Raw genomic sequence first — 24,244 nt, 5'->3', positions numbered from 1 at the left:
TGCTATCAGGCTCCCTCATAAACATAGACCCCCCTGAACCTCCTCCCCACCTCCATGCAGGCATACAGGTGCACTGTGCACACACAGAGAACTTTCACATCCACCATTCATTTTTTCATAGACATTTAGCAAAATGCTTAAAAAAATTGTTTAACTTGGTCAAACCAAGCGATTTAGCTATATTTAGAATCAGGAGAAACTATAACATTTCACTCAGACAAAAACTAAAAAAACGTGTTTTAATCAGACACTATGGCATTACATTATGTTCTTCAATTCAGCAGGATTGAGATTGAATCTGCAGGATTATGGGAAAAACATCAAATGTGCACTGCTTTTTCATGCATGATTGCGCAACAACAGCTGACTGTTAATTGCTAGAATGGATGGCCTGCAGGGACGGGGAGGAGTGATGATTGGTTATAGGTTTAGGCATGAGGAGTGATGGTTTGTTGGTTCTGGCCAATCAGAGGCAGTCGTCCCTCTGGGCGATCCATTGTAGCACCAACCTTTGAGGGGTGGACATATGCAGATTACCTCACATCTCAGGTGATGTTGCCGAGTAACGCAAAACTAATGTAATGAGTAGTGTAACAAATTACTTTCTCCAGGGAGTAAGTAAGTAAGCCAAGTAAAGTAAGGCATTACTTTTTTAAGTATGTGTAATGTGTAATATATTCCTTTTTTGAGTAATGACCCCGAACACTGTTTATTACTGTCAGTGGTTACTGACATTTTGGGGGCAGGTGCTCAAGTGAAAAAAAGGGCTCCCCTCTCATAATTATTTATAAAACTGCCCTCCTTCCAATTTACATGTAAAAAAATAAAAATATTACTATGACAATAAAGACCACAGATTTGCATGCACTTTTTTGCTAAAGTACAGGCTCAGAGTCAGCACCCATACTACAGAAACATGTAAGCAAAAACAAATATGTCATTTTATACAGTGAGGTCAAGTTTAGAAAAAAATTGTCTCACTACAATGAAATATGGGGAGTAACATCATCACACATGAATACAATGGGCTCATTAAATCCACAAGAGTCTCAGTTTTCCAGTCGTACCAAAATCATGTAATTCCAATACTTTCTTGGTCCCCAGTATGCAGAAATATTCAAATGGAAGGTGAAAATAACACATTTATAGGCTACTGCATCGGGGGGGAAACGGCATGGTTTTTGTCAGAAACTGCGTGGGATTAGTTAGCATAAAGTGGGCATGTCTGTAAAGGGGGTACTCATGGGTACCCATAGAACCAGTCTCATTCAGATATCTTGAGGTAAGAGATCAAGGGGCCCCTTTCAATATGACCATGCCAGTTTCTCTTGGCAAAATTCAGCCAAAATTTGGGCCATTATTTACGTCCCTTCCCGACAGGCTAGCATGATATGGCTGGTATCAATGGATGCATTAGACATTCTCGTTTCTGAAGATATGAAGTCCGCTTTGTGAACCCCTGGGTGGGGTCCTATGTGTAATATCCCTCAAAAGCACATAAGCACCTTTTGCGGCTGGTAGCACCACGTTAACAATGCCAAATGTCAATGATGTATGTATTCTTTTTATTCTTTTTTCTAAAAAAAAAAGTCAGCTACAGCTCATGTAGCTGACTGCCAACACAGTCATGTTGGCCGCGGACGTCTTGCAAAAAGGGCACTTATCATTCAAAGGGCACAAGGGCAGGTGCTTATTGGGCACCACCTCGAGTCTATCTGTGCACGTCCCTGATTACTGTAGACATGGCACAGGAAAAAAGTCTCTTCCCTGTTTGCACTGTAAGCCTCAGTTTAGGGTGTCCCCCATGACCATTTTGTTCCTTAGATCCATCAGTGTGTCCTCCTCCACAACAGGCGTGTTTCAGTTCTGCTACATCCGATCGTGTTGCATTCAGTGCATACAGCAGAATAGCATGATGCGTATATAATACTGGAAGCTGGTTAGTAAGTATAGTCTCCTTAATCCGGCTTTGCACTGCCCACCGAGTAGAGATGAAACTTGAGGAACATTGTGCCCTCTTGAACGCATCCTTAACCATCAGAGGTGGAGGTCTGATGGATGGATCTCAGTGAAGGGGATGAGGGACGGAGTGTGTGAAGAGGAGGAGAGAGATCACGGCAGGCTGCTCAGACGTTGGGTGTCTTCATCGCTGGTGAGGCGACGCCTCACCGTTGGCACCCTGACAAAACACGAAGGTAGAGAAAGAGTTAGCTTGTATCCATGTATTGTATCCACCCATGTATCCATCCAATATATAAATGTTTACATTAACTTATATCCACGTATACAATTATCAGAGTCCAGCTCCTAAAAACAGATTCGAATTTGTGGGCTTGTGGATTCTTTATTGTGGATTGTTGTATAAGTTGTATTTTAATGTGTGTAATGTCAAGTCAAGTCAAGCCAAGTTTATTTGTATTGCCCTAATTCACAAGCATGTCTCAGAGGGCTTCACAGAAAACATGTCTAGCTAAATCTAGCAGACACAACAATAACAATTACAGTAATAAATATAGCCGCAAGCGGCAATGGCAGGGGTTCAAGCCTTGCGCAATTTGAACACCTAATAGTCCTTGAGGCAAATTTGTAGAGCATGTTCAGGTGAACATGTGGAAAAAAGTTGCTTGAAAATTGGAGAAACAGCCTGGGAGTTACAAACGGGTGTGAAGTTACGGCATATTTTGTGTTAGGCCATGCCCACTTTTTACATCTGCGGCACCCCCTTTTGGTCAAATTGCGAAATAGCATTTCAGAAATGCCATTCCAGATGAGGCTGAGAAGTTTGCAACCGATTATGCGAATGTACTTGATTTACCGCTATTACATGCTTACACCATAGACCCCGCCCACTTTCCCTAATGATGACAAAACTCCTGATTTTGACTAGGACATCCACCTTGATATATCTGCCTACTTTTGCGATCATTGGACAAACAGGTGCGGAGTTACAGCCTTTTTTGTGTTAAGCTACGCACATTTCTGGCGTTTATGGCGCCCCCTTTTGGTCGAATTGCACAAAATTTGACATACATGGTCTGGGATGGTCTCCGAAGATCTCCAACAAGTTTCGTGAAGATTTGTTAATCGGTCATGAAGTTATGACAATTTAGCTGAGAGACCACGCCCTCTCACAACTTTAACGATCAATATCTCCGAAACTAAAGTAGATTTCAAAAATCCAAAATTCAGGATTGTAGAGCTTGCTCCATAGATGCTTCCTGGCGATTTTGGTGGAAATCTGTCAAACGGTCTAGGAGGAGATGTCAAAAATGTGTTTTCCAAACTTTTCCAAATATCTCAAAATTTTTCCAGACGGACCTTGAGGGTCCTTGAGGCAAATTTGTAGAGCAGGTTCACTTGAACATGTCCAAGAAAAAGTTTGAAAATCGGACAAACGGCGTGGAAGTTATGGCCTTTAAGGTAAAACCTTAAAGCAGCTACGAGCAACTTTTTCGATTGTTATTAAACAGTATAAATTTAATATCAATGCATCACATCTTACCTCTAATAGTCGACGAGACCAACGCAGAGTAGTCTCGCTTGAGCCCCGAGTGAATCGGCCAGTGTAGGCTGTCTGTGGCCAGGGAAGATCAGGAAGTGAAATGAAACGGTTTGCAGCAGCCACTTCGGCCATAACCACAAAATAACTTCCAAAAAACCTGTTAGAATATAACGAGAGATGTTCGCGAGAGTATGCGTGGCGTTCACATTGTTTATGTTATGTTGCTAGGCAGCGCAAACGGCGAGGCAGGCAGCTGCGTTTCACTTCCGGGTTTCACTTCCGCGTTTCACTTCCGGGTAGCCGGGCCGGCGGTAAGGAGAGAGAGAGAGAGAGCCCCCTGTTGACGCGAGTTTAGACAGACACAGACTTAATAATCATCCAAGGGAGCAATCTCCAATTCACACGGCTTTGGTCTCAGATACTATTATAGGTAAGATGTGATGCATCAATATTGTAATTATACTGTTTAATAACAATCGAAAAAGTTGCTCGTAGCTGCTTTAAATAGCGCCACCTTCAGGCCGATTCGAAAAATCTTTCTTGAGCAGCAACCAGCCACCAATATCTGTCATTGTGCCAAATTTCAGGTCTCTGCCATTTACCAACTCACGGGAATTTGCGTTGAGGCAGATGGAAAACGACAAGGACAACAATAATAAACCAGCACAAAAACAATAGGGTTTCAGCCCCTTCGGGGCTTGAACCCCTAATAAACCAGCACAAAAACAATAGGGTTTCAGCCCCTTCAGGGCTTGAACCCCTAATAATAATAATAACATGGTTGAACAATCTTATGATAGAGAGAGACAGAGGGAAGGGGGGGAAGGGGGAGAGAAAGTGGGGGAGGAGAGAGCAGGAAAAGGGGAGGTGGGGGGGGAGAGAGAGCAGAACAGACAGGATATACTGGGGCTTGGCAATAGTCACAAATAGTCACAAGGGACAGTAAGATTTAGCAATCAAGTTATGTATTATAGTTGGCATACAGCAGCTACTCAATCCGCCTGGCGATCCCGCTGCAGTGGCCGAGGTAGCAGCAGCACACTAGAACCAGCCTGGTAGGGCTTGTCAGAAAGCATCACACATACTTTTTTGGAAGTGTAGAATATCCTTTAGTAGTCTAAAGCAGTGATTCGCAACCTGCTTCATATCAATGAGCCCTAAATTATGATTTTTGTCAAGAATTCCAGGAGAGAGAGAGAGAGAGAGAGAGAGAGAGGGAGAGGGAGAGAGAGAGAGAGAGAGAGAGAGAGAGAGAGAGAGGTACAACTGAAACATGAACAAAACCATGATTCCTCTACATTCTCTAATAGTGTTAACTTAAAGGAGAATTCAATTTGTTTTTACAAACTGGACCTTATTTTCACCCAGAACAGAATTTTCTCAGATTGACGCATTAATGAGCTAGAGTGTGCCGTGCAACAGCCTGGAACAGCGGCCGATAGGGCATATGTCAATCGTGCTTTTACGTCTTGTAAAAAGCTTATTTTCTGCCACGCAGCGGCTCATAACCTTATTATATCATAGAGACAATGAGAAAATTACATTACATTACATTACGACATTTCGCAGATGCTTTTATCCAAAGCGACTTACAATAACACATTTTTGTCAGCAATAGAGCAATCAACTATGCAACACAGTCTATGACAACTACAACATCTGAAGGAATAGTGGTAGAGTTTAGTTTTTTAAGAGAGAAAGAAGTTAGTTCAAGAAGGGCCCAGATGGAGCATGAAAAGGTGTGTCTTTAGTCTTTTCCGAAAGATCGGCAGTGATTCAGCCGTCCTGACTGAAGGTGGAAGCTCATTCCACCGTTGAGGTGCCAGGGACGAGAAGAGTCGCGATCGGGATGAGCAACTTTTTAGCCCCCGTAGCGAAGGAGGGGCGAGGTGTCCTGAACTAGTGGAGGAGCGAAGGGAGCGGTGAGAGGTTTGGAACCTGACCATAGATTGCAGGTACAGAGGAGCTGTCTGGTGTACTGCCCTGTAGGCCAGTACCAGTGTCTTGAATTTGATGCGTGCCGAGATGGGAAGCCAGTGAAGGTCCCGGAAGAGGGGAGTGACATGAGAGAATTTGGGTTGGTTGAATACCAGACGGGCTGCAGCGTTCTGAATGAGCTGAAGCGGTCGGATGTCGGCGGCAGGTAGGCTGGCCAGGAGCACGTTGCATTAGTCCAGGCGGGAGATGATAAGTGACTGGACCAGGAGTTGAGTCGCTTCCCTTGTGAGAAAGGGACGGATTTTGCCGATGTTGTAGAGGGAGAACCTACAGGAGCGTGCTGTCGCAGCTATGTTGGCCGAGCAAGACAGCTGGTTGTCAAGGATCACCCCAAGGTTCTTAGCTGTTTGGGAGGGAAGCACAGTGGTATTGTCAATGGAGATGGAGAGATCTGTGAGAAGGCAGTCTTTCCCTGGGAGGAAGAGTAGCTCTGTTTTACCAAGATTGAGCTTGAGGTGGTGGGCAGACATCCAGTCACCAATGTCTTTGAGGCATGCAGAGATGCGAGCCTCGATTTTTTAGGAAAGGAAAAGCTGGGTGTCATCAGCATAGCAGTGATAAGAAAAGCCATGAGATGAGATCACATGGGCAAGAGATCTGATATAGAGAAGGAAAAGTAAGGGGCCCAGGACTGAGCCCTGGGGGACACCGGTGGTAAGAGGGCAGGATTTGGAGACGGACCCTCTCCATAGGACCTGGTATGAGCGGTTAGAGAGATAGGAAGCAAACCAGGAGTGTGCCGAACCTGAGATGCCGAGGTCAGACAGAGTGGAAAGAAGGATTTGGTGGTTGACTGTATCGAAAGCAGCGGACAGGTCAAGGAGGACAAGGACAGAGGAGAGGGATGAGGCCTTAGCAGTGTGAAGGGCCTCTGTGACTGCAAGAAGAGCTGTCTCAGTAGAGTGAGAGGCATTGAAACCGGACTGCAGAGGGTCCAGGAGGTCATTCCGGGAGAGATAGAGAGAAAGTTGGTCGGACGCTGCTCGTTTGAGGGTTTTGGAAAGGAATGAGAGAAGAGAGACAGGTCTGTAGTTCTGAATAGCAGTAGGGTCAAGGGAGGGTTTCTTAAGCAGAGGCTTGACTCTTGCAGTCTTTAGAGCAGACGGAACAAGACCAGAGGACAGAGAGGAGTCTATGAAGGTAGTGAGGAAGGGAGATATGTCAGGTGAGATGGTTTGGAGGAGAGAGGAAGGGATAGGATCGAGGGGGCAGTAAGTGGCTTGGTTAGAGCTGATGAGTTTAAGTACTTCATCAGGAGAGAGGGGAGAGAAGGAAGTAAATCCGGGGATGGGGGGCAGAGAAGCAGGATTGGAGTCAGGAGTGTTAGTGAGGGTATCTGGAGGATGGAAGGAGGAGCTGATGTCATCCACCTTTTTGGTAAAGAAGGTTACAAAATCATCAGCAGAGAGGGAGGAGGGAGGGGGAGGGGAGGGAGGGTTGAGGAGGGTGGAGCAGGTGGAAAACAGTTTACTGGGGTTGGACGCAGAGGACTGGATTTCAGAGATGAAGAAGGAGGTTTTTGCTTTGGAGACAGCAGAGGTGAAGTTGGAGTGAATAAGGTGGTAGGAAGAGAGATCTTCAGGGTGATGTGATTTTCTCCATTTTCTCTCAGCTGCCTGAAGCTCTGTTCGATGAGTTTGCAGAGATTCGGTCAGCCAAGGAGCAGGGGGAGAGGATCGGGCAGGCTTAGTGGTGAGTGGGCAGAGAGAATCAAGAGCGGAGGAGAGAAAGGATAGAAGAGTGATGGACACCTCGTCAGTGGACAGGAGAGCAAACTGCTCGGCTGAGGGAAGCAAGGAGATGACGGTAGAAGAGAGGGAGTTAGGTGAGAGAGTTTTTAGGTTGCATCGGGTGTTGGTAGAGTGAGGGGGTGATGGGTGGGAGGAGGGGAGGGGGATGGGAAGAGAGAAGGTGATAAAGTGGTGGTCGGATACAGGAAGAGGAGTCGCAGTGAGGTTAGAGGTGGAGCAGGATCTGGTGAAGACAAGGTCAAGCACATTCCCTGCTTTGTGAGTTGGAGGAGATTGAGAGAGGTAGAGGTTGAAGGATGAGAAGAAGTTAAGGAAGTGCAGAGATTGTAAGGTTACTGGCTAGATGTTGAAATCACCCAGAAGAATGAGTGGAGTACCATCCTCAGGAAAGACGGAGAGAAGGGTGTCCAGCTCGTCCAGAAAGACACCAAGCAGACCAGGCGGGCGGTAGATTACCACAATGTTGAGCTTGATGGGTAGGGATACGGCAACTGCATGGGACTCAAAAGAGGATATAGACAGATGAGAGAGAGAGGTGACAGTGTACGTCCATTTGGGACAGATGAGGAGACCAGTGCCTCCCCCACGGCCAGAGGGTCTGGGGGTGTGGGAGAAGGAGTAACCAGCGGACAAAGCTGCAGGAGTAGCAGTGTTTTCTGGGATGATCCAGGTCTCTGTGAGAGCTAAAAAGTGGAGGGATTGAGAAAGAGCATGAGCTAAGATGATCTCAGTTTTCTTAACAGCCGACTGGCAGTTCCAGAGTCCTCCGGCAATAGTAAAAGGACTATTTCTGCGCTTAGGGTAGGAAAGATTACCCGGGTTACTACACCTGAAGATGCCGTGTCTACGGGCATGGGCATGGGTCTACTGGGTTGATGTTACAACAGGGATGGGGAGAAAACACATAGTTAGCTAGATGAGTAGTTAGAAAAAGAGAAGTAGCAAAACGCTATTCTCTGGCCTACCCTTGATGGACCCCGAGTCTTCGTGCCCCGAGGCTTCGTGCCGCTGTAGACTGACTATGCTAAGAAATACAGGATCTACAGAGGTTCTAAGCCCCGCCCAGCCAATCAACGGCAGCCTGTGAACACTTAGCTGGGTATCTATAGGCCCAGATAGCAGTCTAAAGTTTAAAGTCTAAGGCTCAAAATAGCAGTATCGACCACAATTTAAAGACACAAAAAACAAGGTAAAAGCACAATCACCAAACTATCACAAAAAGCAAGGTAAAAGCACACTCACCAAACTATCACAAAAAGCAAGGTAAAAGCACACTCACCAAACTATCACAAAAAGCAAGGTAAAAGCACACTCACCAAACTATCACAAAAAGCAAGGTAAAAGCACACTCACCAAACTATCACAAAAAGCAAGGTAAAAGCACACTCACCAAACTATCACAGCAAAAGTAGAGTTGAGATAAACCAAAGCAGCACAGATGATCAGCTCTCGGCAGAGAATGAACGCTGTATTTACCTTGCTGCAGCCAGCATGTTCACCCTGTCTCTGTCTGCTGTCCATCACTTTGGTAGAGATCGGTTGACCCCGATCGTCTTCAGTCTGTAATCCATATAGTGTTAGTCCGGCTCAAATAAATACGGCCGGCCATCAAATTCAAATGCATCGTCCATATTCTCGACATCAGGTAAACATCCAGCCATCATACACTGTTACTCCAAACAAAACATGGCAGCTTGATCCACTACTGCTGAATTATCAACTGCTGAATTATCAGCACTTCTGAGACTCTCATGATACTCAGGTCCCACACACAGTCCTGATCTGGGATCAGCAGGCAGACTCAGGTCCCACACACAGTCCTGATCTGGGATCAGCAGGCAGATGGAGGTCAATAGAGGCGCGTTCCAGTTCTGTCTCTATGATATAATAAGGATATGAGCCTCATTGTCTCTATGATATAATAAGGATATGAGCTGGTGCGTGGCACAAAATAAGCTTTTTACAGGACGTACATGGATGGTTGACACATGCCCTATCAGCCGTTGTGCTCAGGTCAGGTCAGGTCAGGTCAGGTCAGGTCTAGCTCATTACTGCATCAATTTCAGATATCTCTCTTCTGGGTGAATAGTTTAACATAAGAAGAAAATAAGGTCCAGGTTGTAAAATAAGAATTCCGGTAGTTTTAGTTTTGGTCCGAGTGAAATGTTCTATGGTCTCTCCTGATTCTAACTATAGCTGAATCGCACAGAATCGCACCCTAACCCTAACCCTACACACGCAAGATGCATCACTCTGCTCACACCTTTCAGGTCCAAAACGCCAGTGGAATGATTTGCATACGTACTGGAAAAAAGGATATATCTTTATTTTCTTTTAGGGCCAGAGTCAGACCTCTTGTCAGGATCTATACAGCTTTGAATTTGGCTGCATTTTGTATCGCGCTGCAGGTCATGACAAGTATAATACTTTTTTTTTGTGGTGGTGGAAACAATTTGGTAGTGAGCGTTGAAAACCGGGACCTTTTAGTGTCCCAAGAGATATCTATCAGGCCTCGAGACGGCCATCCTGATTAATTCACTAATTCACGATCATTGAGTGAAGAACAGAAAGCTTGCAGTAAGACCTTCTGTGACCTTGAGTGAGCTGCAAAGCCACTTCCTGCCCACACAGAACACTGTTCTCTTGTGTCAAGACACCCAGAGCCTTTAGCACAGAACACTGTTCTCTGGTGTCAAGACACCCAGAGCCTTTAGCACAGTGGGGGTCGCCTGGAATTCCAATGGACTCACACCACACGCAATTTAAAACTATGGAAGATTAGGGCCACATGTTTTGAATTCTGAGTCATTCTGAGAATAAAGTTAGAAATCTGAGAATAAAGTCAGAATTCTAACTTTCTAACCCCCCCCCACCCACACACACACACACACACACACACACACACACACACACACACACACACACACACACACACACACACACACTTTCTCTCCAATTCTACTTGGCCAATTTCCCCCTGCTGCCCCGGTCACTGCTCCACCCTCTGCTGATCTGGGGAGAGCCGTAGACTAGCACCATGCTTCCTCTGACACATGCGCAGTTGCCAGCCGCTTCTTTTTCACATGACAGCGCTGAGCTTCACAGGCAGGACGTACGTAGCACGTAGGAGAATCACACTATTCCCATCAGTTCCCTTCCGCGAGGAGGCGATAGTGCAGCGATCAGGACACATACCCTCAATCCGGTTTCCCACCCGCAGACACAGCCAATCCTGCCTGTACATGTATGGACTCGGGGTTCCCCATTCTAATACCCTATAGAGAACCAAAATGGCGGCGATTTCTGTTTAAGCCTACAAAAATATGTCATTCATGCGGTACTTTATTAGGTAACGTTAGCTTGCTTGCTAACGGATGAGTTGCTAGCCAGCTAGTAGCATAGCTAGCTGATTAACCCAACCAGATCAACCCCGGGAATGTGATCAATGTTGGGGGGAATTGTCTGTCAACATCGGTCATGAATCATACAAACATTCAATCATCCTAAAGACACTAATGCACACAAGCATAATAGAATATCATATACCTACGCTGATTTAAAAAGAAAAACTTAGTCTTTTATTTTTGAAGGAGTGGGTCTAGAAACGTACTCGTCTGAGAATGTACATCCGGGGGTCTGAGACTGTACAGGGTGGGCGGGGCACTGGGCTCTCCGGCTCTGGCTATTGGTGTAGAAAAAGTCTATCTTCTGTCTGGGGCCAGAGCGAAGTCTGTCACATAGTGAGTGTTCCACTCACTTTGTTCATAAAACCAGGGTGATATTCATAACGTTATGATATATCACACTGTTCAATTTATTTTAAACTTCAAATAAAGACATTGTTTGGGCATGATACTTTTTATATATTAGATGTGATTATGGATTGGTTAAAATTACCTGCATGAATTCTGTAGTCTCTCTGGTGAGGTCTCTCCTACACGCTGGAAGAGAGAAGAGTGTTGAGCTTACACATCAATTAATTTTAACTCATTACCTGCCATTGACATGATAGAACGTCAACCTGTCTTTTCACCGCCATGCGATAGATGGCGTTCTTGGCCACCATATGAAGTGCTTTCATACTCGTATGTATTCCTCCGTAAGCCAGAGTTATTGCCCCCACAAAACCAGCAAGCTTCCTCAGCAGCGGCTACTGGAAGCAGGGCTGGAATTTTGATTTCAAAGGTACAGTATGTGTGTGCGATGAATCGCATGATTGTTCATACAGTAGTTAATCATGATTAATCAATTTTTTTTTAATCTGTTCTAATTCTACCATAAACCAATATTTTTCAAGTTTTCAATATCAGAATCAGAATCAGAATAAGAATCACTTTTATTGCCACAGTATGCAAGTTACATATGAGGAATTTGTCTTAGTGTCTGTATGCAGCGTAGCGGTCACATCAATATACAGAGATAATAAGTAGGAGATAACTAAAGACAATCACAAAGTTGCAAGTGCAATCAAATCGAGTAAATATATACAATATGTACATGAGTGGTGAAGTGTTCTGTGGATAATAAATAAGAGTTTACATTGAATGTACATGAAATTTATAGGCTAAGTTAAATAGGCATTAAATGTGCAGGGTATTTACATGAATGTACAGTCCCAGTTAAACAGGCATTAAATTAGATATGAGTTACAGTTTTATGGGGGGGGGAGTTCAGTTGAGTTTAGGAGGAGGTAGTGAGTTTGTGTGTGTGTGTGTGTGTGTGTGTGTGTGTGTGGGGGGGGGGGGGTTGTTGGTGAGGTCCTTGGCGGAAGGGTTTTCCGGGCCTTGTTGGTGAGGCTGATGGCCGTTGGTAAGAAGCTGGTTTTGTGGCGGGTGGTTCTGGTCTTGGCAGACCTCAGGCTCTTGCCGTGGGGGAGTGTCTTAAAGAGTTTGTGGCCAGGGTGGGAGGGGTCAGCCATGATCTTGCGAGACCGCTTCAGTGTCCTGGCTGCATGCAGGTCCTGGAGGGATGGCAGGTTGCATCCGATTATCTTCTCAGCACAGCGGATGATGCGCTGAAGTCTGTTGATGTCTTTGAGAGTGGCAGCAGCATACCAGACGGTGATGGAGGAGGTGAGGATGGACTCAACGATGGAGGTGTTGAAGTGCACCATCGTGGCCTTTGGCACTTTGAATTTCTTCAGCTGCCGCACAAAGTACATCCTCTGCTGTGCCTTCTTGGTGAGAGCTCTGATGTTCAGCTCCCATTTTAGGTCCTGGCTGATGATGGTCCCCAGGAAGCGGAAGGACTCCACAGTGTTGACTGGGGAGTCACCCAGGGTGATGGGGGAAGGTGGGGCTTTGTTCTTCCTGTAATCCACAATCATCTCCATTGTTTTTTGAGCATTTAACACCAGGTTGTTTTGACTGCACCAAGTCACCACAGATGGTCAAATTCCTGTCTGTATTCCGACTCATCTCCACCTGTGATGAGCCCTATGAGGGTGGTATCGTCCGCAAACTTCAGGAGCTTGACGGACTGGTGACTGGAGGTGAAGCTGTTGGTGTACAGACCGAAGAAGTAGGGAGAGAGGACACCGCCCTGGGCACCACCGGTGCTGATGGACCGAAAGTCAGTGATGTGCTTACCCAGCCTCACATGCTGCTTCCTGTCAGTCAGGAAGTCTGTGGTCCATCTGCAGATGGGGTCGGGCATGCCCAGCTGGGAGAGTTTCCCCTGTAGCAGAGCTGGGATGATCGTGTCAAATGCCGAGCTGAAATCTACGAACAGATAGACGAATATGATTGCTTTATGTGTATATGTTTATCATTATTATATTATTAAGGGCAGCTGTGTCTCAGGAGGTAGAGCGGGTCGTCCACCAATCAGGTCGGTAGTTCGATCCCCGGCTCCTCCAGTCTGCATGTCGAAGTGTCCTTGGGCAAGACACTGAACCCCAAATTGCTCCCGATGGCTGTGCCAGCACCCTGTGTGGCAGCTTGCTGCCTTCGGTGTGTGAATGGGTGAATGTAGGCACATTGTAAAGCGCTTTGGATAAAAGCGCTATATAAATGCAGTCCATTTACCATTATTGGAACAATGACAAATACTGTCCAGAATATTCTTCAGAATAACCTCAAAGGTGTGCATGCTCAAAGAATATGCAGACCCTCGTCCTCCACAATGTTAATCAGCCTGCAAGCTGTAGCCACTTGTTTTGAGCTTCAAGTGCTGGCAGGTGTGTGCCAGTCACAGGTGTGTGACTGGCACCTAATTTGCGGTGCCAAGGTGCCAAGCTGTTGTGGCTGCGTATGGATCTTCCACATGCTACTGAGGTCCCTGACAGTGTCAAATGAATAAAGTGTAAAAATGGCCAATATGTGTTGTTTTGTCCTTATCACTGTGGGAGAGTGCAATCATCCAATCCACCAAGCAACTCAGAACAAGAGTGAATACCAACAGAAGAATATTGCAGGAGATTTTGGCACATTTCTTTGGGGCGCTACCCACACGGTTAGCTGTGTTGCTCATTCCACGAATGCACGATCCTTACAAGTTGTACCCCGTTGTAAAGGTGACTAATCAGGCTTTCCAACGATACCAATTGGTATTATTAAAGGGAAGAAATAATCGACCGAAATAACGTTTCCGAACTTTTTTTTAGGAGTTTATACACACACACACACACACACACACACGCACACGCACACAGCACTGTAATTCTCACTTACCTGTCCACTTTCTTGCCGCTCCTGCTCCAGCAGCCGTTTCTGCTGATTTAGACACAATAAATGATTTCCAAAAAATAAAAATAATAATAATAATAATAATGGCTTTAATTTATATAGCACACTTTAAAATGTAAAACAAATCTCAAGGTGCTTTACAGTAGCTAAAAGACAAGATAAAAACAAGCTAAAAACAGCTAAAAGCTCAGAGCTAGTAAAAAGCAGAGCGGAACAGGTGGGTTTTAAGGTTCGTTTTAAAAACAGCGAGGGATTCAGAGGCCCGAACAGTTCCTGGGAGCTGGTTCCACAGGCGTGGCCCCAGGGTGGAGAAGGCTCGGTCACCCATCGTTGCCAGCTTGGTGCTGGGGACAACAAGCAGGTTGAGGGTGTCGGATCTGAGTGACCGGGAGGGGGGCTTGGGGGGGAGGAGTTCCTGAAGGTAGGTGGGACCAGTGTGGTTGACCACCTTGTAGACCAGGAGGAGGAGTTTGAAGGTGATGCGTTGGTTGATGGGGAGCCAGTGGAGTGAGTGGAGGACAGGGGTGATGTGTTCTGACTTCCGGGTTCTGGTAAGAACCCGGGAGGCGCAGTTCTGAACATATTGCAGTCTCTGGATGGATTTGGTGGGGAGGCCTGCAAGCAGGGAGTTGCAGTAGTCAATGCGGGAGGAGACGAATGCGTGGACCAGTTTTTCTGCGGCGGCTTGGGGTAGGAGGGGTCTGAGCTTTGAGATGTTCCGGAGATGGTAGAATGAGGTTTGGGATTTGATGTGGGCGTCAAATGACAGTGTTTGGTCAAGTTTGACACCCAGGCTGGTGACCAGTGAGGAGAGGGGGATGGAGTGTCCGTCGATGGTGATGTGGGTGATGCCGGCCTGTTTTGTTTGGTGAGGTGTACCGATGAGGATGGCTTCTGTTTTACTCCCGTTGAGCTGGAGGGAGCTGTTGCTCATCCAGTGGCGGATGTCATTGAGGCATTTGGTGGCCCGGGCTTGAGTCAGATGGATGTCAGGGGAGGTTTGAAAGTAGATTTGGGTGTCATCGGCGTAGCAGTAATAGTTGATGTTGTGGCTCTTCAGTATCTTCCCCAGGGGGAGCATGTACACCAGGAAGAGCAGGGGACCCAGGACTGATCCCTGTGGGACACCAGAGGTGACACTCCTGATGCTGGAGATGAAACTGCCGAGAGCGACATACTCCAGTCTTCCTGAGAGAAAGGAGAGGAAGACGTCGAGGGCAGTGCCTGTGACTCCCACCTCCCTGAGACGCTGAGACAGGATGTCATGGTCCACCGTATCAAACGCGGCGCTCAAAAAGACTTCCATGAATGTGTTTCATGAGTGAAGAAGCACAGGGGTGGACTGACTGTGCTCATTTGAAATAACAACCTACGTTATTGCTTCATTTTTTATCATTTATAATTCTCACCTCTACTTCCTCGTCACTTGTCACGCCTTGAAGCTCGACAGGCTGGTTCTGCTGAGTTACAAACACAATGAATTATAAAAAAAAAGATACTTTCAGGTTTATATTTCACATAATTGATGAATGGTTACATTTTAAAGAGCAGTGCATGTCCATGATAAAACATAATATGATCATTTTCTTTGATCTCATACAGTATATCCAATGCTTGTATTTAGAGTAGAGCAAGTCATAATGCTGCAGTAGCTTCATACATGTAAGTCTACAGAGGGCGACATGGAAGACATGGCTTAAAGCCCCAATCAGTCACTTTTTCACCTTAATATAACAGCTTTTTAGTGATTGAAGATGGAACATTGACTTGTAACAGGGAGAATGTCACCTCTATTGGTGATATTGGTGACTGCTTAGGCCTCTGCTGGGACTAAGCAGTTTGGTGCCTGCGTCCCGGATAGTTAGAGAATTTTAGCAAAATGCTTGGACCATCTGTGAAAAAATTTACTACCAATAGCTTTCTTCACCAATGTGTTCTTATAGGTGTCTAGAATCACCTCTCAATTAGTGCAAACCCAAATCCTCGTGGAAAATCCTGGCGAGCCAATCAAAGTTAAGGTGCCCCGAGGGCTTGGGTGAAAAATATGATAAAAATTAAAAGTCTAAAATGGACTTGTGGGGTGTCTAACTAGGGGTTTTCAGGGGTGCTGAATCCATTCCAAACATTATTTTTGAGTAAAAATGTCTCCCTGACCATATGATATTGGTATATTGGTTATTGTTATGTAAAGCACAGTGTATAATCAACCGGGATTTTCCACAAGGATTTGGGTTTGCACTAATTGAGAGGTGATTCTAGACACCTATAAGAACACATTGGTGAAGAAAGCTATTGGTAGTAAATTCTTTCACAGATGGTCCAAGCATTTTGCTAAAATTCTCTAACTAGGAGCAGGGGCGTTGGAAGTACCTTTGGGTAGGGGGTGCTGCCACCGATTCAACATTGGGGGGGACGGCTGACGGCGCCCATAGGGCGGCAAAAAATTTGGCCACTTTGTCGCCAGATTAGAGGAATATTAATATTAAGATTAGACTGTTGTGTCATTATTCAGTCACCTTTTCTCACTCACCTCCATGTCACCACTTGCTCCCACTGCTGTGTTGGAATCCTCATTCTCTCTCCCACCCTTTTTGGACTTTTAGCCATATTTAGAGGAATATAAAATTTTAAATTAACATTAGGATTATACTGTTGTGATGTCATTATTCAGTGTCTTCTCCTCTTCTCTGCAGCATTACTAAATTTACCCTCAGGACTCAGGGACAGTGATAGCCTACCTGCTATTCCTCCGATATATCCAGGGCCGGATTAATAGTACCATGGGCCCCCGGTGCTATTCATTTTCTAAGCTATTCATTTAGCCTTTTAACACGTTAAGTGCCATAGCCGAGCTATCTCGTCTTACATAATCCAACGCTTGAGTGCCAGAGCCGAGATATCTCGTCTTACATAAACATTTTTTTTTTTTGACGGTGGGACATCAATCAACAACTTTTACATCTTCGAGATCACTATTGGAGCAAGAGAATGTGTATAATCTATTTTACCGACCCACTAAGTGTTGACAGTGCTCCCCCAGACGAGCGAAATCAAAGAAAAAACTGCCGCGGGAGCAAGCCATTCAAGGAAATGGCGAGGCGATTTTACAGTAATCCATCCCAGACTTGTCTTGCCCGAGAGCGGCCGCGCGCAGGCAGCAGCACACAGAGAGCGGAGAGCGATTTGCAAAATAGATTATAGGTGAAACACACTTTGAAACACCTCAGAAAGGCCAGAATCAACATCTGCCCATCGCCCACGCATTCCCCGGCCCATCTTGACTCGCACAAGGAGCGTCCGCACGCAGGCAAGCAGGCAGGCAGGCACGCAGGCAGGCAGCAGCAACGCGCTTCTGACACGCCCGCTGTAGAGCCAGGAGGAAGGAGGAGAAGACACACGGAGGGAGGAGTTTGAATGAGAGGGGTGTTTCCTGTTGTTATGGAGGAAATTACTGTTCAAAACTATTGTTTAGAATGTCTGACGGTCTTACTGATGCCAAAAATGAATGGTTAAAGTGACTTTTCTATCGAATTTCACAAAAAGCCATTTATCTCTGAATAAATTTCCAGACGCTGAAACCATGCTGTACTCAACGGCTAATATCTACATAACTACTAACTCTGCAAACTAACTCTTTTAGACAGAGAAAGCACACATTCTATTAGTTATTTTTAGATGATTGGTGTTCATGAATTCTTAACAGAAAATAATCCTCGGCTCTTGTAAAATGAGCCAGAATCCTCAAAAAAAACCCTGGCACAACTTACCTACAGGATGAAAAAATGGCTGGCACTCAATGTGTTAAGGTAGTCATAAAGATTATATCTTCCAGACTGAAATGTTATAACAGAAGTGGAGTATTGGCCAGAATTACATGAACATTTGGACACTTATTCAGCGGGTATTTTGCATGTTGCGTTCAGGTGCACTGTAAAAAAAAAAAAAAAAAAAAAAAATTACATCTCTTGCCACCAGGGGGTGCTGCAGCGCCCACCGCACCGTGCTTCCAACGCCTTTGGGAGGCAAGATGCACGCATGCGCTGTACAGCGGAAGCATTGTGTTCGTGAAAGCAAGGAAGTAAGCAAGAGTTTTTCTCATTTTGTACTCTTGTGCATTGGGAAATAAAACTTGTCTTTGTGGACTTTGACGCTTTTGCCTCTGTTTTTGATTCAGAATTTTTGGATCAAAAGGTTTTCTACAGCAAGTGGTGGACTTGAACGCCGGCGCTATCTCCTTCAACGACTCCCAGAAGACGGGAGTCTACCCAACTGTCACCCAGCGGACACATTTACTGGGATGTTGGGAACGCTATTTAAACATTCTAGAGAATATTGCAGGCATAGTTTTAGACTGCTTTTGGCCCTATTTTTTCCAGCTACAACAGTTCGTTTCCCGGTCAAACGACACATTTTTAACAAGCATTTTTCTCATTTTCAAGCGGTTTAGGCCAGTACAACGATGTAGTTAGGGTTAGGGTTTGGGTCTGGTCGTGATTAAATAAGAAAACCCTAATCCTAATCTTAACCACATCTTTTTTTACTTGCCACACGTTTTCAGGAAGAAGCAGTTGCGGCGACCAATCAAATGAGTTCGGGGCGTGGTTTCATCGAAAGTTGGTTGCCAAAAGTATACACGTGTCCCGGTCGTTGCTCCACCCCCTCTGCCGATCTGGGGAGAGTTGTAGACTAGCACATGCTCCTCCGATACATGTGCAGTCGCAAGCCGCTTCTTTTCAGGTGATAGCGAGGAGTATCACCAACAGGAAGCTATTCCCCCCCATTTTGTTAATTCACACCAAGTCAGTCAACACAAGCCCCTTTTACACCTATAGGGCCCTATTCTCCCACAAGCCTTCGGCGCTAAAACAGGCCTTAAACGCAAAAAAACGTGCCTTGCGCCTGTTTTGGGACGATATCAATATGGCTTTAGGCTGCCAAATGCGCTTTAGGCCGAATGGGCGTGGCGCAGTCCCAGAATGGGCCAAAGTGGGCGTGTCGGCGCTAAATACCGGCGTACTGCTATCTTCTGACCTGCCGTTAATTTAGCGCCTTGCGCCTTTGAAAAGCAGGCCTATTCAGTGGGCCAGTTGTTTGGAGCGCTCCCCTCTGGCTCTCTCCCTCCCCTCTGGCTCTCTCCTCTTTCACCCTTCTCTGTGTCACCTCTCTCCCTCTCTCCTCAGTCTGACAGGCACAATACCGACTGTCTCTGACTCCCTCGCTCAGAGTCCCATAGAAAAAATAAGCTGTAACTTCACTGTAATGTGAATGTCCCAAGATGCATTGTGTTTCTCCATTTCGCTACTAAATAGCAACCAAATGAGGCGAAAACCTATATTAACTCATTCACCGCCAATGACGTCTTTCACGTGTTATCAGCAATGGCCTTCCCCGCCAAGGACGTGTTTGACGTGTTTTTGTTTTTATTGGTGCAGCGCCTGCAGCAAACACTTGCCCAGCCTGTCACACAGACACAGGTCCCTGCCTTCAAAGGGTAGCCGACAGCACGCGATCAAACACATACCGCAGCTGTTGTTTTGAAATTGAGCATGAGGAAAAGCAGAGAACGGGTAACGCTTCCTTGTGCAGACAGGAGAAACCCATTGAAACGCCGAGCTGGAGTCGCCTTCCTCTGTGCCAGCCAGGAGAAAACGGGAGAAAGTAATCAAGAGATGTGTTTGATCATCGGAGGAATGAGGAAATGATCGATCAGTTTGCGAGGGCGGTGAGGACGTGTTGAATAGCCGAGGGGAAAACGGGAACGATCATAGATATGACAGGGAGACATGGACGAGGACGGTGTACCAGAACAAATCAAAATAAACACAGGAACAGCTAGGCAGCAGCGGGCAGAAGGCACTCACAGCAGCCCGCTGTCCTTCTCAAGAGCTCTTCAGTTGGTTCATGAAATCGCTGGGCTGCTCGCCCTCCAGTGTTGCTCCTGGCCAATCCCAGCGCCACAGGGCGTGGTTATTGCTTATCCTATGTTGGGTTAGAAATCTAAAAGGGGGATCGTGTGTGTGTGTGTGTGTGTGTGTGTGTGTGTGTGTGTGTGTGTGTGTGTGTGTGTGTGTGTGTGTCTGTCTGTCTGTCTGTCTGTCTGTCTGTCTGTCTGTCTGTCTGTCTGTCGGTGTGTCTGTCTGTCTGTCTGTCTGTCTGTCTGTCTGCACACTCACGAGTAAACTGTATTGTTGAATGTAAAAAAAAAAGCACTTCATGTGTGTATATATATATATATATATATATTTTTTTTTTGTCATTTGTGTCCTAACGAATAATATTTACATGTCTGATGTCAATACAGTTCAAAATAAAAGAATTGAGAGTGAGTTATGCCTGAGATTGTGCCCTTTTACAAAAATGCTTTTTTCTCCCTTTTCTCTTCCCAGACAGGCTTTTTTGGTGAACATGGGGTGTATAAAAAGGGTTATAAGTAGAGTACAGAACATGCTAAAAGCTAACTTTCTTTTTGGGGGTGAAAGTAGAGACTTAGATCTTCATTTCGAGGTATTGGACATCACTGTAGTCCTAGTACAGAATTTACTGTGGGTCTTGAAAGATGACCAAACATTATGGAAATACTTGGCCTGTGCCAAAAATGCCAGTCAGATATTGGCAGTGAATGAGTTAAGGGAGGATCTAAATAATGTGTAATGGTAAGACAACCTCCAATTGTAGAACATTTCAATATTGGACCAAATAAAACATCGAAATGAAAACACCACCCTATTTGAAACATATATGTCCTACTGGGGCTATAAATATCCCTTGTCGATTTAACGTGATTTAGATAAGTGACAGCGGAACGCGCTTCGGAAGCTTCTACTGTCATCTGCTATACTGTGATGTCCGCTCCAATAACTTGGCCCTACTCCACATTTAGTTTTACAATAAAAACACATTTATGCAATGACTTTACATAATGTAGGCTATATTTATGTGCATCATCCGTCCTGCAGCAGGCGAGAGAAAATGATATCTTTCTGGACAAACTTTCACCAATCTAATAGGCTATATTTTTCTAGCTGATGCGTTTAGAACATTATTTTCACTTTGATCTTGCTATAGTGTAGCGTATTTACATGCTTGCAGTATTGAAACTGCAGTTAGATTGGTTTGAGAAGCATAATAATATGGAATAATAGCCTATAATGCAGACAGACAGACTGGATGAAGGGAGGGGGGGGGGGGGGCAGAGCGTTTGGCTTTCGTCTGGTTTTGCGGGATCACTGGAATTGGAGCTAAAAAGGCAAGCGTGCGATTCGTTTATTGCAGTTATCTAATGAGCATGACGGTGCATAATTTTACGCTTAAAAGGCGTGGTTGTAATGGTTGAGGCTGCGTCTAGCGCCAGCACGACGATATCAAGTGCGCTGGTCCACGCCCACTGATTTGAGCTGCGCCAGGCGTTCGGCCTAGAAACAGCGCCGATGCAACGATAGGGACCATAGCCTGTGAAAGCTGCGATTGGTGAGGTTCGTTCCACCAGTGGAGGTAGTAACAGCCCCGAATCAATGTCTGTGTAAAAGGCTAACCTGGCGAGGTGGAAAGCTCATTCATAAAAATGACAGCTGTCATTTTATGAATGAGCTTCACGTCTTGGGGGGTTGGGGGGGTATTCTCTATATTTCAGAATCGAAAATCGATCTCATCACTCTATAATGCGTCTGTCTATATGTGCACATATCTCTGTCATTTAGCGATGCAGTAGCTCTGTACTCACTCTGACAGGCAGTCCGTCTCCCGTTGAGAAAACTTTCGTAAAAAGTATAAAATTCCACAATTTCTCCCAACTGGTATGTGTTGTAACGGTAAAGGCTAACTTGATAGTCTGTGTAAAAGCGACTACAGGTTAATCCCTGGTCATGGCAATTCGGATGACAAATGCATAGCAATTAGCCTAGGCTGTTAGCAACCCAGGTGCTGCCGTTAACACTGAAATGTACCCTGGTCCGACCCACCTCTCCACGGTTGCCTTTCTTGCACGAATATGCCAGGAAAAAGAGGAGGATCAGGTTCAGTAACAGTGAGATGGGCAGTAGTGTTTTCATGGCCACCTCTAGAAAAGAGCAGAGACAACCCCCATTAGCCAACATCATCCCACTACGTAAAGAACATGTGTTCAATCAGATTCATGTATATCTCAATCAATGAGTGTGGAAACCCGTTGCTGTTACAGGCTAGATTAGATCAGGTACAGCAGAAACACTACATCCAAAAGTATAGTAAAGCACCAAAAGTTTATTTTTCTATCTCTATGAAATAGCCTCCTAAGTTCTGACTGTTATCATTACAGATACAGTATATAAACTTACATAATGCAAAGACGCATTAACTCTGAGCTATATCTCAGCATTTCACCCGCATCTGACTGACGACAAGTCATTTTAGACTTTAACCTAGAGATTTTGAACTGAAAATGTACCATTTCAAAAGGAAAGGAAATGACAATAAAGCAGTTTGGAATTTTAATCTTTTAATCTTCAGAGGCAGCTAGAGCTCCTCTGGAGGCCGAATTCATGGTTGACAATGTTTTTTGTTTTCTTTCTGGATAAGCGCTGTTATGATGCTGACTCAGAACTCGGAGAGAAACAAGGAAAATGCAACAGGATAGAGAGTCGATGTCGCTTCCTGCTTCAGCATGCGTACCAAGAGATTTTCATTCGCCATTTATTTCCCCGTAGACATTTCGTAAAATGCTTATAAAATAGTTTTACTTCATCAAACCAAACGATTCAGCTATATTTAAAAACAGGAGACCACAGAACATTTCACTCAGACCAAAACGTAAAAACAAAAGTGGATTTAAAAAGAATATATTTCTTTTACATTTGTATTAGTTTTGGTCCGAGTGAAATGTTCTATGGTCTCTCCTGTTTCTAATTAAAATTGTAATGCTTACCTTTAGTTGAGTTGAGGCCTACGGGGGGAAAGATTGGCAGTGTAAGTGCAGACTTCCAAAGTAAGACAACATAGGATACATGATGCCAACGTTTTACAATCTCATTCAATGCTGCCAATTGTTGTAAAAGATGAGAAACACACAACCAACATGTTTTCTGAGCTACAGAACCAGCCTCCACAGGAAGACCTGAGCTACAGAACCAGCCTCCACAGGAAGACCTGAGCTACATAACCAGCCTCCACAGGAAGACCTGAGCTACATAACCAGCCTCCACAGGAAGACCTGAGCTACATAACCAGCCTCCACAGGAAGACCTGAGCTAGATAACCAGCCTCCACAGGAAGACCTGAGCTACAGAACCAGCCTCCACAGGAAGACCTGAGCTACATAACCAGCCTCCACAGGAAGACCTGAGCTACAGAACCAGCCTCCACAGGAAGACCTGAGCTACAGAACCAGCCTCCACAGGAAGACCTGAGCTACATAACCAGCCTCCACAGGAAGACCTGAGCTACATAACCAGCCTCCACAGGAAGACCTGAGCTACATAACCAGCCTCCACAGGAAGACCTGAGCTACATAACCAGCCTCCACAGGAAGACCTGAGCTACAGAACCAGCCTCCACAGGAAGACCTGAGCTACATAACCAGCCTCCACAGGAAGACCTGAGCTACAGAACCAGCCTCCACAGGAAGACCTGAGCTACATAACCAACCTCCACAGGAAGACCTGAGCTACATAACCAGGAGGCTGCTTTCTGTCTATTTGAGAAGTTCAACTTCACAAATATAAAGTAGAAAACCTGTAGAGTACCTACCTTACCTACCTACCTTCTTTCCAACTACATACTTTTTTTTTTTACTTCTTACTACTGTAACATTTTAGTACATTTGTAACATTATTACTTGTCACTGCCTTCCTATTCTTCATACTACTACTGTTAGTACCTTCCAGCTTTTCGCTCACTCACATTGTTGGATACACAGTGTACACACACACACACACACACACACACACACACACACACACACACACACACACACACACACACACACACACACTTTTACACATTTGATTACCCTTTTCTTTTCGCTATTGTTACATTTTAGTACATTTCTAACATTCTTACTCATCACCTGGACACTCATTACAGCTGCTTCAAACACGTGTTTTAAACTGCCACATTCCCCACTTTTAACATTTACATACACTTTGTTTCAGCCACACACACACACACACACACACACACACACACACACACACACACACACACACACGTGCCTACAAACCCTGCAGGTATTGGTTACTATGGGCTGTCACGAGCAACAGTTAGCACTCTCATCAAAATCAATTCTGCAAATGTTATGAAGGTATTTTGAAAAGCTTACCTTGAGATGATGGTTC

At 45.2% G+C, this 24,244-nt stretch overlaps 1 protein-coding gene across 1 annotated transcript; it reads right to left on the bottom strand.

Moving 5' to 3' along the window:
- Positions 1 to 248: 248 nt before the first annotated feature.
- LOC310788225 (uncharacterized protein) lies at positions 249 to 24,244 on the bottom strand. The gene is made up of 8 exons (XM_083649767.1): positions 24,229 to 24,244; positions 22,837 to 22,854; positions 21,896 to 21,993; positions 16,468 to 16,533; positions 15,347 to 15,394; positions 13,923 to 13,964; positions 11,149 to 11,192; positions 249 to 2,179 (listed from the first exon to the last, which is right to left on the bottom strand). The coding sequence occupies exons 3-8, from the start codon at positions 21,983 to 21,985 to the stop codon at positions 2,113 to 2,115; spliced, it is 357 nt and encodes a 118-aa protein (XP_083505893.1). The 5' UTR covers positions 21,986 to 21,993; positions 22,837 to 22,854; positions 24,229 to 24,244; the 3' UTR covers positions 249 to 2,112.

The sequence above is a fragment of the Poromitra crassiceps genome (genome assembly GCF_964638095.1).
Source record: "Poromitra crassiceps genome assembly, chromosome: 13".
Lineage (NCBI taxonomy): Eukaryota > Metazoa > Chordata > Actinopteri > Beryciformes > Melamphaidae > Poromitra > Poromitra crassiceps.
The sequence above is the reverse complement of the archived record's forward strand: the minus strand, read 5'-3'. Positions and strand labels throughout refer to the sequence as shown.